Source organism: Scatophagus argus, chromosome 21 (genome assembly GCF_020382885.2).
Source record: "Scatophagus argus isolate fScaArg1 chromosome 21, fScaArg1.pri, whole genome shotgun sequence".
NCBI lineage: Eukaryota > Metazoa > Chordata > Actinopteri > Scatophagidae > Scatophagus > Scatophagus argus.
Genome location: NC_058513.1, coordinates 4923732 through 4939606, shown reverse-complemented (window position 1 = coordinate 4939606; position 15875 = coordinate 4923732). Strand labels below are relative to the sequence as shown.

Sequence of the window (15875 nt, the reverse complement as noted above, 5' to 3'; positions counted from 1 at the left end):
TCTGGCTTTAGAGTGATGTTTTGTCATTTTAGTATTTTCTTTTGAATCCTCTCACTCGTCCTAACTGCAAATTTGTCCCATCTGTTATAAAAACACACCATGTACACACTCTGATGAGTACTTTTGAACTCTTTGTTGCTCTGTAGTGAATACCAATGACCAAAACACAGTGATAACAATAGTGTGGTTTATATTTTTCCCCCTGTAAGCAGTTTTTCCTGTTTGATTCTGCCTTGCGTCCATTTTTCTGATTGTTTGACTGTCCTAAGCAGCTAGGTCCTTGCCCCTCTGCAGCTGGGTGAAGTCTGCATACCATCCAGTCACACTGGAGACTCCAGTTGGATTTTGCTGCTGCTGCACATTATGAATGTGGTTGTGCATCTGTCAGGCAAACACATCAAGGTTTACCCATGTATTGTATATAGTAATGGCCTGCCAAGCCCGAAGTGAAGCATAGCAGCAATTCATCTGGAGGCAGCAGAGTGTCAGAGACATCAGACTATGGGGATTGCTTATTTTAAAGCAGCATGAATCTGTCACAAGACATATATAAAAAAAAATCCTAATCATCTATTAACAGGACATCGTCTGTGCCATATATCACGAATAATGATAAATACCATTTGTAGATTACCAGAAGCCAAACTAGTTCATTAAAATTGTTTTATTTGATCAGTTTCATCAGTCAAAACAAAACCCTCTTAGAACAATATAGTATTCAGTTAACAGTGATGAAAAACAAACTCGAAAGCTTTAAGTAGTGTTTTTGCTTCTCTTTAACAGGAAGGAGGGGGTCATTCAAGGCTCCTCAGCTTCAAAACAAAACAAAAAAAATTAACTGAAAAGACTGATGATTTATTGACACCTTTTTATTTCCTTTTGAACAACTAAACCATTATTCAACCAATATCACTTCAAATTGTTATGATTTGCTGGCAAGAATATCACATTATTATATGTAATCTGCAGTCAACAACTCAAGAAATTTTTATATACTGTACAGGCAAAGATACAGCAGCAACTCAAAGGGAAATTAAGTGGGGTGTTTTTTTATTTTTGTTTGTTTGTTTATTTTTTTCTCTATTCGCAACCAGAGGGAAGAAGTAGCATCACAAAGCCTTAAAGTAGCACTTGCTTGTAACTTACACAACAAATGAAGAGACGTCCCACCCTGGCAGCTCGGGTAGAGTGTGTCCTGTGTCCTCAGCTATGGCCCTGTGGCCCCCTAACTACATGTCCTCCCCTCTTCCAGGCTAAAAAAAAAGCCCTTAAAATGTCTTTAAAAAAGCAAGTCACATTTCCACAACTGAGAGGAGTTTAGTTCGATATTTACAGCAGAGGTAAAACATCATGCGGTTGTTTGTTTTTTTTGTTCTTTTCATTTGTGCAGGCTAGAAAAGTATGTTTTAAGCTCTAGAACTCTCAACATGAAAACAGGCAAATGCACCGTGCGAGTCCCATCCCCAGGACAAGCAGTACATGTACCATGATCTCTGAACTTGTTCCTGGTAGTTCATGGCGTTGGATGTTAAAGAAGTCTCAGGTCTCCTCGGCCGGTCTCCTCAGCCGGGGAAGCGTGGGGTGGACCTCTCCCTGTCGTGGCTGGTATCCACAGGCAGCCCTGCTGAAACACAGACAATGCTGTTACTATTGACTGATGGTGAAGGCAATCAATCAAAAGCTAATCAGTGTGAAAGGCACTCAGGAATCTACAGTTACATATCCTGGAAGCTTTCAAGGCAGGGTGATGCATAGTCTTCAAATTCAACACATTTATTTTTATAAACATGTATTTATTGTTTGTGTCAGGGGCATTGAGGAACTCTCTGAAGTTATTCTCCATTTCAGTTTTGAAAGTAAATATTTTTTTCATGGTCATGCTCAGAGGGTTTGCACATTTTTAATCACACATAAATACAGTTTGTATGTTTATCTCTGCCTCTATACCTACCCCACTGGTTCACAGCTGTGCCACTGGAGGGCAGCACCAAAATATGGGCGTCTGCACATTGAAGAATGTTTTTACGACTTCCTTCTGCTTTATGGAAGTGCAGTCCTAACTTGCTGGATTAGCCCTTTAACTGACTGTAGTTTTGTAGTTTTAAGTGCTGATAGAGATTTTCATGCTTACCAGCGTGCCTCTCACGAAGGCGGCTGTGGTCCTCAGCCTGACGTGAATGTTGAGGGTTTGGCTTTAAAACACTGCTGTAAATGTTTTCTTCATTTGCTTTACAGCGTCTGTGTGAAAGAGCAATCAGCTGTGCTATTTGTCTTGCCATTACAGTTTTTTCTGGAACAGGCGGTGGTATTTTGTGCGGCCTGGGCGTCGCCTTCACCTTCTCCTCCATCCCCGTGCTGAAGACATCATCAGATTCGTGTGAAAGAGTGACCGGGTGGAGATGCACAGAGCAGAGCTCATCGAGGGTCACCACAGGCAGAGGGTTTGCCGGAGATCTGATGAAGGCTGAGTCTGAGTGGCGGCGACGTGGTGGTTTGGGTCTGAATGGGGGTTTGGTTTTAGGGGTGGGGTCTGGACTTGGAGCGTTGTCTGATTGAGGGTTGGGTGCAGGACTGGTTTTGAGTTCAGGAGTGATGACAGGGAGGGAAATCTGCAGGGACAGCCTTTTAGTGCGAGCCCGGCTGGAGCTGCTTCTGGACTTAGGATGCAACTTCCACCCAAAAGGGTCAGGGCCAGTGATGACAGACGTTGGGACAGGAGGAGGAGAGCAGCAGGGGCAGGAAGAGGTGGACAATGAGGAGGAAGAGGAGGATGCGGAGGAAGAGGAGGACGGTCGACTCAGTGACCCAAAGAATCCAATTGGGGGGCAGGAGTAACGTTTTAATGAACGATCGGATGCAGTGTTAGGCTGGAGGAGGGATACGCTACGCTGAGGGGGCTGTGGTTCCTTCTTGCTCTTCCTCACAATGATAACAGAGGTGTTTTCACTGGAAAAGTCAATTGACCACCGTCGCTGACAAGAGCGGGATGCTGGATTGGAGTCGGGGGTAGCTGAGAATGAGTCCTCTCTGGGTTTCTGGCTGTGTGTTGTGACATATCCTGGTCCTGGTCTGTCTTTGCAGTCTCTGTTGCTTTCTTGGAGGCTCTCCTGATTAGTATTAAACGCCTTTTCACACTTAGCATATGTTGGGCTAACAGTGGAACACACATTCATCTTGCTTGAAGGGATAAGACCTGCAGAGTTTGTCAGGTCTGGCTAGCGTGAATGACTCTCTGTGTAGAGAAATGTGGAAAGCGTAGGGGGGTTCAGAATGTTTGTAACTTGAAAAGAGGAACAGAAGACACCCATCTGGATTTGTCAGAAAAAAAAAAAAAGTTTAACATGTTTCACAATGTCTTTTCACAACAGAGTTAAACAAAGTTTAATAGTCATGTGAGTTTTTGAAAGGGCATTATTAACTTCAGTGTCACCATTTTTCTTTTTTCTTTTTTGAAAAAGCAATTATGACATCCAAGAAATGCTAAACTATAAGTTTCAGCTAAAATTCTTGTTTTAGCTAAATGATTATAAGCACATAACAAAGAGTCATAGTCTCCAAACTGACACAGTAATGTCCTGGGACACTGTGTAGAATGTAAAAATACAGAATACAGTTTGCAAACAAATTGTTTGCTGACAAAAGGTGGTGGTGAACCTCAGCCCATTCTTGCTTGTGACCAACTGAGTCTTCCACCCCCAATCGTGATCCTTTCACCAGTTACCAATGATCCTATTTACCTGTGGATTGTTCCAAACAGGAGTTTTTTTAAGCACACAGCTTTCCCAGTCTTTTGTCCCAACTTACTTGAATCGTGCTGCTTGCATCAAATTCATAGCATCTCAACTCTTTTGGAATCAGGGTTGTAAGTCATTAACATTAAAAACTTGCCCTGAAAACAGTTCAGTGCTAATTTTTTCTTCCCCAAAACTTAAAGATGAACGTAATGAATGTAAAAAATGAAAGGTTGTTTACCTGAAGAGCTGTGTTGATCTCAGTTCCTGTCCAATGCACTTATCTCTTTCTCTCATCTCTTTTTAAATATCACTCTCTCTCTCTCCTTTTCACACTCCCCACCCAATGACCCACCCACCATCTGACCACAGCTTCCTCAAAATAACGCCCAGGAACAGACAGTCAACATTTCACACAGCCTTACACACACGCACACATACACAGACACACACCAATCTGTGCTGATTAGCAGTTGCTTTCACAATTCCATGAAGTAAGAACATTTAAACTGCTATCTGCCTCACAAACCTACCAGCAAGTAAATAACTTTTAGCCGCACTAGTGCCTCCATTGTCGATCCATTGGTCTGGTCACCACATTGGTCCAGACTGAAATACTGTATCTCAACAACTACTAGATAGGTTACCATAAAACCTTTGGAGGCTTCGGAGGATCAGTCCGAAGGACCTTGGTAAAGTCCTGATGTCAACAAAATGTTGACATTTCTAGTTTTGCATGAAACACCTGTGCAATGGACTGCCATGAAGTTTGGTACACAAATTCATGTTCCCCTGAACTGTACATGAACTGTACTCTCTCTGGTGATAACATTATTTCCTGAGAACCTCCCCTTGAAATATGTAAACAACCAGAAGTCAGATCTATTTTTTGACTTCTTGGGCACATTGAGATTGATATACTAATTTACACCTTTTGCTCATCTATTTTGAGAAAACCACAAAGTTCAGGAAGTTGTAGCAGCTATGCAAGTTATGCTGTGAAATTATTTGTTGCCTGCTGCCAACACTGTTTGTAATTATTTTGTAGAACTAAAGCTAGAAATAAGCACTCAGAAAACTGGACATGTGATTTTGTAGTAGCTTCTTCTTAAGTCCAGGGCCAGGACATTCTTTCTCCTTTTTCAGCCTTTGTACAAAATGCAGTGTTTGTACACAGTGTCAACCAAAAGCTGTACTGATACTGTAAATCTGACTGCTGTCACATGTGGACATGTACACGTGTCCTCCTACCATATTTCAAGATACCGTATGATCTCTCAGAGTTAATAGCGAGTTCTTTGAAGTCTGATCCCTTTCAGCTCAGAAGCTGCGTTCCTTCTCTCACTTCTTCGTGATCCACCCACAGGCCGCCGAGACCTTTCAAGGTTGTGAGTAATTGGCAGGTTCGTAGTTGAGAATCTGGGCCGCTAGGTGAGGGTTTGGTGCATTAATCTCTGTGTAATGAAGTGATGTAAACCCCAGGGGAGGGAGCGCTGAATACTGTAAACCTGCAGACGAGGGAAGGGATTACCGCTGATCTGAGTGGTATTCGTTTTATGATACACGCTGAGAAAGATGGATGGAGGCAGGAGGAAATGTATGTCTACTGTATGGGAGTGTGAGTGTGAGAGAGACCTGACCTTTCTCTCACTGTTTCATTCAATACAAATAAAATACATTTACCTCTGCTGCCCACCAGTCAGAGTGATCAATATGTGCTTATTGATGCTTGAAATGTTAACAGCAGCTCTCTTCCCAGATGGCTGTCAGTTGAAACCCACGCCTGGGTGTTCTTAAATTCATTGTGCATTAGTAGAAACTTGCTGTAAAAATGAATAGATTTACTTTATTTCTACAATCTTGAACAAAAGTTTTTGACATGGGCCTACAGTAAAATCCATATGTCTAAAGAGGTGAGGGAAAATCGTTAATAATGGAAAGAATATGTGCTAAAGTTAATGCAACATTGCAGAAATCAGGTGGGGATAGTGTCTAAAGAGCAGGAGGTGGATTTCATAATGTTGTTCTTTGCAGAAGTTGACAGAGAGATTTGCTCACAATAGGTGAGCGCAGAAAGTGGCTTCAGCTGAGATATACAGTACAGCTCTGTGGAAGATGGAGAGATTTGAAGCCTGATCCCCTCGGGTTTGCTAGCAAAATGATTCAAGAAACCTTCAAGATGTTTTGAGGGAGGATTCAGACTATAACAGCTAGTCGCACACTTTTGGTTTAGAAGATTCCTGGAAATGTAAAGTCGCACATTTTACTCAGTTCTACAGTGAAAAGCTCAAGGAGTAAAGTGAAAGTGAAAGTTCACAACAGTTCTATGCAATCACAAATTATAGTTGATTTACAGCTCTCTAGAAGTGGTTCAATCAGGAAGATAAAAAGAAATATGAACTTTAGCATTATTCCATCATTCCTACTAGAACCTGTGAAATGAATGGCTTTAATGTATGTTTGATATCTGTGCCTGTGTCCATGAAACTATATATTAAAAATACATTTAAATATTCTTTAAAGAGCAAACTTAGCAGTAAAAATATTCTTAACTGAAAAATATTGCACATTTATCACGCAACTGAATGTGTGAAATAGTTCACTGCAAACACTTGTCATCTTTTTCTTTTCCTTTTTTTTTTTTTTTTTTTTTTTTCTTTTTCGCAGGTTGGTACTTTAGCTTGACTGCTAATAGGATAATAAGTTCCTCTCTTTTGGAGCAGTTTAGACTCCAGCATAGATGGTTAGGTAACAGTGAATGTTGCAATACAACCAATAAGCTACAATAGCTTCTGGTTTGGACTCTGTCTCTGTATTTTATCAAAGACCAGCAGCTTTTCAACAGGTTTCTATTGCCCAGGGGTGATAATTAGCATAATAAAGTTCACTGATCATGGTGATTACAGTGAAATTAATTTCACCATGAATTTTCATTATTTGATGCTGGTATGACCCACTGCAGGAATAGCCAGTCAGAGACATGGATCTGACCTGCATGTATCACAGTGTTCACTGTGTTAACTCCTTACATTTTGCTTATCCTGTACAGTTTGCACCCATAGATTTCTGCAGTTCTTCAGGCAACAAAGTAGTTCCTATTTCTTGATTTGGATAAATCATTTCTGAAAACGCCTTTCTACATGGTTGTCATTTACATATACAGCCCAGTTCCAATCCCTGGTTTTCAAATTGAGTTTGCCAGTCTGTGTAATCTGATATCACCTCATATAAAGCAATAAATTCACCGAATGAATAGTTAAAACTGAATTTCACCATTCCTTTGCAAAAACCCACACACGTCTAAAAAGCAGGCAAATAAATAAAATGTCAAGAGTGACTTTATTGCAGGTTATTTGAAAACATCTTTATGCTATTATTTTCAGAAAGTATGATATTCATTTTATTTATGAGCTCCTGTAAATGAAATGTCCGTTCTCTTCTTATGTCACAACAGAAATAACGTTCCTTTCTCCTCTCTGTGTATGTATTTTGACACAACCTTGAACCACTGTTGAAAAGTGGTTGCATAAGGTCTTTCATTACACCTTTCTCCATCTCCCTCTCACTTTTACCCACGCTTATTAGCAGAGTCTCACAATAACTAGCTATCCTCTAAGATATCCAGTGAGCAAAGATTTGCACCAGTTAGAGAGTTAATACAAATCCTGTGATCTTCTGTGGCTCATTATTTAGTGTCTGCACTATCTTCAAATTAATTTTACTGCCAAAAAATAGAACTTTTTAGGTCTCTTTCTGTATAACAGTCGAAAGTAAGATCGAATTCAGATTTAATGACACACAAAAGTGCGTGCATGCAGTATCTGCTCAGAGAATGTGAAGGGACAGTAATTACCATAACTGAAATCATTTCCATAATCATGTGGGCTAATTAGAGACATGAAAGCAGGTAAGCTACTGGATTTTAATATGAACAGTTGTAGCCTGCATCAACGATCCTATTTTACTGTTAAAACATGGTCATCATCGCAAGACACAGGCACACGCTTATGCTTCATGTACTTATTTCGTGGGTGATTGGGGATAAATAAAAGAAATTGAGAAAATGATCTTCTTATTTACACTTGAAGTTGAATTTTGGAAGAATTTATTTTGTAATTTCAAAGGATGAGGGTCAAATTTAAACACATCAGTCACACATTTCCAAACCATATCTCCTTCACTAGCTTGGTGTTTTCAGGTCTATTGCAGAGCTGCAATAAAGCTGAAAGTTGATTGGTAATCATAGAGGCCAATTGGTGGGAGTGTGTTGTTTAAGGCTGAGACAATGAAATAAAATTCAGGAAGTATCAGATCAAAGGTTTATGAGATGCTGAAACCATTAGGTATAACCAGTAGCCCAGTAATAAGGACAGGAAGTAGTGTGGCACAGGCATAAGGCATAAACTGTGGGATCTAACGTGCCTAACATGCAAACAGCGGTGGTCCAAAAAGTTGTATTTGTGAGAAGTCAATCCAATCCCCTCTCTTAAGCTGGAAAATGCTTTCAGAAATGTCACGTCTACTGTCGTCCCCACACTCAAACACAATCCATCATGAATGTATTGCATTTAATCAGTCTACTGGAACATTTCCAAGTACTTTTTTTTTTGTGGATGAAACTTTGAAATTTTACCTAAAAGTAAAAAATGACATGTCCAATACTAATCAGATGTGAAAAGAAAGCTGCTGCAGCCACTGTATCTTCCATTCATCATCTTGCATTTTAAAAGGTTTGTATTAAAGTGGTATGAAAACACTTCTGATTTCATGTGCTGCAGTGATCTAACAATGAGATCTCTGAGGCAAGTGCATGTTTGAGTAGTGTAACATATCAAAGACCGTATCAAAGACCTTTAGAGACATTAAGTGCTTTTTAACCAACCCAGGTAACAGAGAGCCAAGAGACTACTGACCTGTAATTGGAGGAAGACAGATGGATATAGATGCAGGAGGAGAAAGGAAGGGTGAAGAGGGGATCCGGAGGGAGGAGGGGAAGACATGATGAAATGCAGCCAGTGAAGAATAAATTAATCTTTTGCCTTTCTCCCTTTCTCCTTCTCTGTGAATCCATCAATCTCATCTGTCAGCACTATCTACATCCAATCCCTGCCCTCCATCATGCCTATCTCCTCTGTATTCTCTCCTTTCCCTCTTTTCCTCTCCTGTTTTGGATTTCTTCACCACACTGTGCTCTCTTTCCCTCTCCAGGCATGGTTGACTGAGATCCATGAGTACGCTCAGCAGGATGTGGTCGTCATGCTGCTGGGCAACAAGGTGAGACCTTGTTGCCAACACTGGGAGATGGACTGACAGATGGACTCATAGAGGGAGGGAGGGAGGGAGGGAAGTATGGTGGGATCCAAAGCCTAAGTATGGATTTATGGATGTGTATGAAAGCAGGGAAAGAGATTTACTTTATTTGCATTTCAGAATGGATTTTGTTACAAAAGATCTTGGGAGAGTTTACCAGTCATTTGATGTTTTATATTAACAGTGTATATGTAAGTGTTGCATTAAAATACCAGTTCTGAGGAGTACAAATATTCAAAACAGTAAATACTGAAGCAACAGGGGCCTGTAGAATCTACAAGAATGGACTCAAAGCCTTTTAACTTTTCACTTGCTGTTGTTGTGTTTGACTGATGCACATCCAGTGTAATTTGGAGTCGGTTTGACTCTAAATATTGAGGGGAACAATTCAGCTTTTTGGGAGAATCTAAAGTAAGGTCAAATACATGTATTAGGGGGAACAAATTTCCATTTGTTTTATGAGTAAACAATGGAGAACTTGAAATAACAAAAAAAGAGTAATAATAATAATAATAGAATACTTAAGTCCCTCTCTAGTGCTTAAAAAACAAATGCAAGCAGTCCCTATGATGGTAAAATGACATATGTATTTGCATGTTGCTGTTAAGCTCCTCAGTCTGTGAGTACACAAATAAAATCCAAATGCAGCTTCATATTGATGACAAGACACCTTGGAAGCTATAGAAGAATAAGCAGGTATTGAAGTTTGATAGTACATGCAGGCTCCATGTCAAACATGGACAGCAAACCGGTGTGAAGTCCCTCATTAGCATTAACAACTCTCCAGACACCGTGTGACAGGAACTGGGACGTGAGCCACGCTTTCTGACTCGATATTGTCTGTCCAATGTGTTCTAGGCTGACTCCACACATGACAGGGTGGTGAGGCGAGAGGAGGGAGAGAAACTGGCAAAGGTGAGCTTCATAAAACACACACACACATGCACAATCTGACACATTTAACAAGGGTAAAAGACATGCTGCACTTATCTGCCCACACAGCCACGTGGACCCTGAAACTCCCCTCGTGTAGCTGCTGTGCCTTGATTAGTGCGTGTAATTACGTATTCATGGAGGCACATAATGTTGTTATTGTTTCGAATAAATGACGGGGGGCTCGCTAACTTCATTTTCCAAGCCGTTTCGCCCAGATAAGCTCTGAGATGTGTGTTAGAGTAAATATGAACCCAAGTGGTAGTGAGAAGCGTGGCAGAAGCACTGCAGCTGTCGAGACAGAGACACACACACACAGCAGAAATATTGACATGTTTACACAAACACACACACACACGTACCCACAGAATGAGATTATGATACCTGGGGGCATGTTTCATCGACTACATGCTGTGTCTTTTGTTTTTCTTACTTATAAATTACAACAGTGAGGGGAGAAAATTAGCTTTTGGAAGCCAACATTCTCAGCAGCCATCAAAATAATTGCTGAATTATTGGTATTGATCAGCGACCCTGTCACTCCTCTCCAGGTACTTTAAATTCTAGCTCTAAACTCCCAAAACTTAATTAATTATAGGCTCCATTTTCCTGCCAGCATCAGGACATTTTGTCCTTTTAAAGAAAGTCATACAATAGTGCCAAATGTCCACATGTACATGGCAGAAACACACACACACACACACACACACACAGTTCATAACAGATGTTTCTCTGTGCAGGAGTTTGGAGTGCCCTTCATGGAGACAAGTGCTAAAACTGGACTGAATGTGGAGCTGGCCTTCACTGCAGTGGCCAAGTGAGTCACACTCACCCAACACCACAGTATGGAGAGCACAGCAGGGATCGTCTGATTGAATTGTAACTTTACCTCAGAAGAACTCGCAGAGGTTTTTGAGAGTTTGTGTGCTATAAGTGATGAGAAATGGAACATGAAAATAATCAATGTCACCTGTAGATCAGTAGCTTTGGTGCTCCGTGAACCTAAGCATAAAGAGCAGGTGAAATGCATAATGTGAAAGCAAAAGTATCTTTTGAGAGTAACGGTTACAAACTTCCTCTTATGAATTTTTATGCAATAAAACACTCCTCTCCTCAGTTCAGTATACTCAGGCCACTTCAGTCTTAATTGATTTGATAAGACCAGTGGCTTGTGGTGGCTAACGTAAGCCAATGTCAACACACTTTAGATAACTAACATTTCTGAGCCACCATGACGGTTCTTTATTTTTACACACTGTAAATCATCAGGCAGGAATCCGTCCCTCCCTGCACCTCAGCACCTCATGGTAGTTAGAAGGGGCTAATTTCCTTGACTTTTAAACAGTAAGTTTAAACTTATTCTCCTCGACTATCATAAGAGTGAGAAAACAATGAGAAAACAGTCAAAGTTCATCATAATTTAATCTTTAAGAATTAAAAAAAAAATAATAAAAATTAAATAAAAACTTCTCCAAAAAAAACCAAATTGCATCACCTTTCAGCGACAAACTCATAACTCATGTGCTCTGTTGGTAATATTTGTAACATTAATGGAATAACAGAGTCTTGTCTTTGATGGATCATTTGTTACTCACCCTTAGTGTTCTTCAGCATGTTACACACACAAGAACCCATAACCATTGTTCATAAATCTTCACACAGCCAAATATTTCATCAGCACAACAACACAGTGTTCACCTGGCATTGTTCTCAAAATACTATTTGAGTTCCTCCATCCAGCAACAGCTGTGACGGTTCCTACCTATATTGTAAGTGACACAAAGCACAATGGTGATACCTACCGGACCAATCCGGTGCTCCCCATACACTTTACTAGAAATGGTTTCAGTATGTACAAGGCCCTGCGATTGACTGGCGACCAGTGCAGGGTGTACCCTACCCCACCCCCATGACCCTGCACGGTGTAGAAAATAGATTGCATGGATGTACATTTATACATTAGTACATTAGCTTCCTCTGCTGACTAGCAAGGGCAGCACAACTAGTCGACCAAACACATAGATTCCTAGTAGTTAGCTACAGTTGGTAAAATCTGGTTACTTCTGTCCCAAATTTAAAACCCAGTGTTTTAAAAAAGTTAGTGGAAAATATGACACTGTTTGCCACCATATTAACAAGCTTGAAAAGCTTTGAGAGCAAGATGGCCATTAAAATACCAAGACCAGTCTGAGAACAATGGGGGCGAAGAGGATTATTAAGAGCTATTGTGTGACTTGATGTACATTTGCATTTGTTCTCTACAACCATGGCGTGATAATGGAAAATGGCAAACTCGTGCATTCAAAAGCAGAGGGACACAAAATACACAGTTATTAATATGAGATCAGTTTCTAAACCAAAAGTTTAATCTTCATAAGAGCACTATATTTGAAATCGCGAGGATGCTATTTTTAGTATATGTTTCATTTAAATGTGTTGAGCCGAACAGTTTGCGTAGGACCTGATTTACATATGTAGCTTCGTTATGGTAAAAGTCTGGCATGGTGGGATGTTGTCAAGAATAGCATGGCAGTCTGGCACAGAACACCCAGCAGATACAGAATGTAAGAGCAGCTCTTTCCTGTTGTTATTCTAGCTCATGTCGATACCTTTTCAGTTTTTACATCTCCTCCTTTCTTTTCCTCTTTCTCTGCAGACTTATCATCTGCCACTCTTCCACTTTCTCATCCCCTCCAACCCAACATGTTTTAGCTCATTTCATTTTGGCAGTGCTTTATTTGCACGAAACACAACCAGCACTTTAAGTGTAAGCAACAAAAATCTGGTAAAAACAGGATTCTCATGACAACTGTTATAATGTTGCAATGACAACAACAAACGCTTTCCATTCTCGCTGTTGGCTTCAGCGCCCAGTGTGTAGGATTAATTGGCATCCTGTGGTGTGTTTCCAGATTGTAACCAACTCAACACCCCTTGTCTCACTCTCCACCTACCATGACCACTAAAATAAAATAAAAAAATCATCATTTTTTAAAAATATACTCTTTTGCTTTCTGGATTTGTTTTTTTTTTTTTTTGGATAGATCTAGGCTAGCTGTTTCCTCATGCAGCTTCATATTTAATAGACACATATCAAAATATGGGCCTTCACATCTTACTTTGCACAATAAAGCCAACAAATATATTTCTTAAAATGTCACTTTTTTACTTAAAGTATCTGACTGCATCACATATATTCTATTAGGCTTGTTAGGCATGTTTACACTGAGTTAAATATTCAGACCAATGTTTTATATGGGGGCGGTGGTGCAGTGGTTAGCACTGCCTCACAGCAAGAGGGTTCCAGGTTTGAATCCCGGTCTGGGCCCTTCTATGTGGAGTTTGCATGTTCTCCCTGTGCCTGTGTGGGTTTTCTCCGGGTTCTCCGGCTTCCTCCCACAATCCCAAAACCCTGTACATTAGGTTAACTGGCTACTCTACATTGCCCCTAGGTGTAAAGTGTGTGCGTGTGTGGTTGTCTGTATTTGTGTGTCAGCCCTGCAACTGACTGGTGACCAGTCCAGGGTGAACCCCGCCTCTCGCCGTAGTCAGCTGGGATAGGCTCCAGCTCCCCCGCGATCCTGATGGATAAGCGGTATAGAAAATGGATGGATGGATGGATGGATGAATGTTTTATATGGCTGCACCAAGTTTGTGAATACAAATAACAATAATTTTATACACTTTGTACCAATTTTCAGTATTTTGTACTTTTGGCAAGTTTGGAATGATGGGCCAAACAGCCAGTATTTGCGAATTTTCTAACCCTACTGACTGAACCACAAAATAAACATTATAAAAGTAACAACAGGGAAGCAATTGACGGTTAATGATGAAATCCTCTGAAGTCCATAGCAAAAGCCACACAAGTAACCTCTATTTAAAAACAACTTCACAGTTTTGAGATGAAAAAAAAAAATCAGATGGTCATGTCAGATCATCCTGAAATTCATCAACAATGCGCACCAAATGAAGTTCTGAAACAGTATTTCGCAGCTTCTCACCTTGGTGAAAATGTTATTGTGAAGAAGCTCTGCGGTTTGAGCACTGCTCTGGCGCCACCTATTGGTAGAGAGTAAACATAGCCTCATGTCTGTCTGTCCCTGTCAGAGAACTGAAGCACAGAACCATGAAGGAGCCTGACGAGCCAAAGTTTCTGCTGAAGGAGTACGTCGACAAAGAAATGAGGACTGCTGGCTGCTGCCGCTCGTAGACCACATCCTATATGTGTGTATGTGCGTGTGTGTGTTTGAGAGAGGGAGAGTGAGAAAGAAAACAGGTACCTCCTGAGTAATAATAAATCTGAGTCGATGTGCCTGGGAACTATCATGAAATTCTCAGTGTTTGTAAATCTTCTATCAGTGGTGATACAGCCAGTGTGCTTTCTCTCCCAGCCCACCTTTCCTCTGCAACTGTGAATGTAATATAACTCCTATCTACATGCTTACGTATCCACATGCATGTACACGCACAGACACACACACATTCACACACATGTTTGTAAGTTTACTTCATAGCCTGTTCAACCTATTTTATCATAAGTGTGATGTACATATTTGAAATGTTGTTTTCATTTTGTGCTCTGAAATCTTTGTAGTTTGTAAATGCTCGTCTCGTTGAAACAAAAGAACAGACACAAATATGTTGGATATTAAACCTTGTTGAAGTCATAGAAATAAATAGACCTAATTAACATATTTGTACAGATACACTATTGCGCCTGATGTGAGCTGTCAAATGGCACTGTGTGCCGTTTGTACAGGATACCATATAATAAGCGTTTTTAAGACTTGTACTTGTGATCATGACCATCATTATACTGATGTGTCTGTGAAATTCATTTTGAGCTCTTTACCTTTTATACTCAGATTGTTCAGTTTGAGTTTAAAGCTGCTATGTGAAGCATTTTAATATTAAAGGGATAGTTCACCCCCCCCACCCCCCCACCCCAAATCAAAAAATGTGTATTGTTACGTATATACCTGTAGTGCTGTTTATCCTTCAAGATTGTTTAGGTGTTAGCTGCAGAGTGTTGCGGATTAACAGCTGTAGAGATCACAGACCTTGTTGTAGGCATTGCGCACTGCGCAAAAAGAAACGTGCGTGGACTCATGTGCTGACTCGTGCTTGTGAACATGTCAGGATGTAAACATTATGGCATCCACGGTTGAACCTTAATGCTAGATGACTTGGTTAGCTTGCCTCTTGTCCATGAGTTGATGCACGAGTCATTCTGCGCAGTAATATAACTAATAATGTAACTGGGTCATTGTATATTTTCATTCTTTTGGCAACTGAAACCTACTGACTCTGCATTCTGCGATAGTGAAAAATAATTTCCGTATCTGAAACGTGGTTTGGATCTGCTTGGAATGGGCTCTTCCTTGGCACATGCTACACCCTTCAATCAAGTTTCATGAACATCAGCCTATGAGATTTTTTATCATTTTGTTGAACCTCAGTGGAGGTAACAACATAAAATAAACCTTCAACAGCTACATTAAACATGACCACGGCAGACATGCAAGGAGCCAAGGGAATAAGGAGTAAAGGGAATGGTAACTGGAAATTGGTAGTGGGTGGGTGTGTTGGCTTTAAGGAGGAGTTGTTTCTTGTAGAAAAACAGGAAAGAAGCAGGATTCCAGTGCAAATCAAGCTTTTTAAAAAGTGACATAATAATAATAATGATAAATCTTGTTTTTGGTGACTTTTGTTTCATACTGCTTTCTGTTTATTTTAAAAAAAATTATATAAATTCCACCATGAAACAATTCATGAAATAGTTTACACTGAATCTTGATATTACAGGTTTTACAATAGATTTTCACAGTAAATCCCAAATCATTTATTTATTGTTAACTTGTCATCTCTATACTGTATCTTAAGTGAAATGATTTGTAT

The 15875-nt window shown here is 40.2% G+C and overlaps 2 protein-coding genes across 6 annotated transcripts in view; one reads left to right on the top strand and one right to left on the bottom strand.

Annotated features, from left to right (window-relative positions):
* Window positions 1-15647, top strand: part of LOC124052487 (ras-related protein Rab-26) — a 71386-nt gene extending 55739 nt beyond the window's left edge. For all 3 annotated transcript variants that reach the window (XM_046376782.1, XM_046376783.1, XM_046376785.1), the window contains 4 exons: window positions 8940-9005; window positions 9900-9956; window positions 10715-10791; window positions 14085-15647. In XM_046376782.1, coding sequence (XP_046232738.1) covers window positions 8940-9005; window positions 9900-9956; window positions 10715-10791; window positions 14085-14187 — 303 coding nt within the window. In that variant the 3' untranslated portion in view covers window positions 14188-15647. The remainder of the gene's footprint in view (window positions 1-8939; window positions 9006-9899; window positions 9957-10714; window positions 10792-14084) is intronic.
* Window positions 653-4073, bottom strand: LOC124052486 (uncharacterized serine-rich protein C215.13-like). Of its 3 annotated transcripts, none has more exons than XM_046376779.1 (3): window positions 3973-4073; window positions 2132-3232; window positions 653-1624 (listed from the first exon to the last, which is right to left on the bottom strand). In XM_046376779.1, the coding sequence occupies exons 2-3, from the start codon at window positions 3171-3173 to the stop codon at window positions 1563-1565; spliced, it is 1104 nt and encodes a 367-aa protein (XP_046232735.1). In that variant the 5' UTR covers window positions 3174-3232; window positions 3973-4073; the 3' UTR covers window positions 653-1562. The 3 variants fall into 3 exon arrangements, with proteins under 3 accessions (XP_046232735.1, XP_046232736.1, XP_046232737.1); XM_046376780.1 differs by having other exon boundaries at window positions 2132-3308; window positions 3973-4022; XM_046376781.1 differs by lacking the exon at window positions 3973-4073 and having other exon boundaries at window positions 653-1621; window positions 2132-3367.
* Window positions 15648-15875: the final 228 nt, after the last annotated feature.

What these genes read in the sequence shown, in the direction of transcription:
- LOC124052486 (XM_046376779.1), bottom strand. Translation starts at nt 3,173, where the DNA reads ATGAATGTGTGTTCCACTGTTAGCCCAACATATGCTAAGTGTGAAAAG. An exon ending in CCTTCGTGAGAGGCACGCTG is followed by an intron (nt 1,625 to 2,131) that starts GTAAGCATGAAA and finishes TCTGTGTTTCAG; the next exon opens with CAGGGCTGCCTGTGGATACC.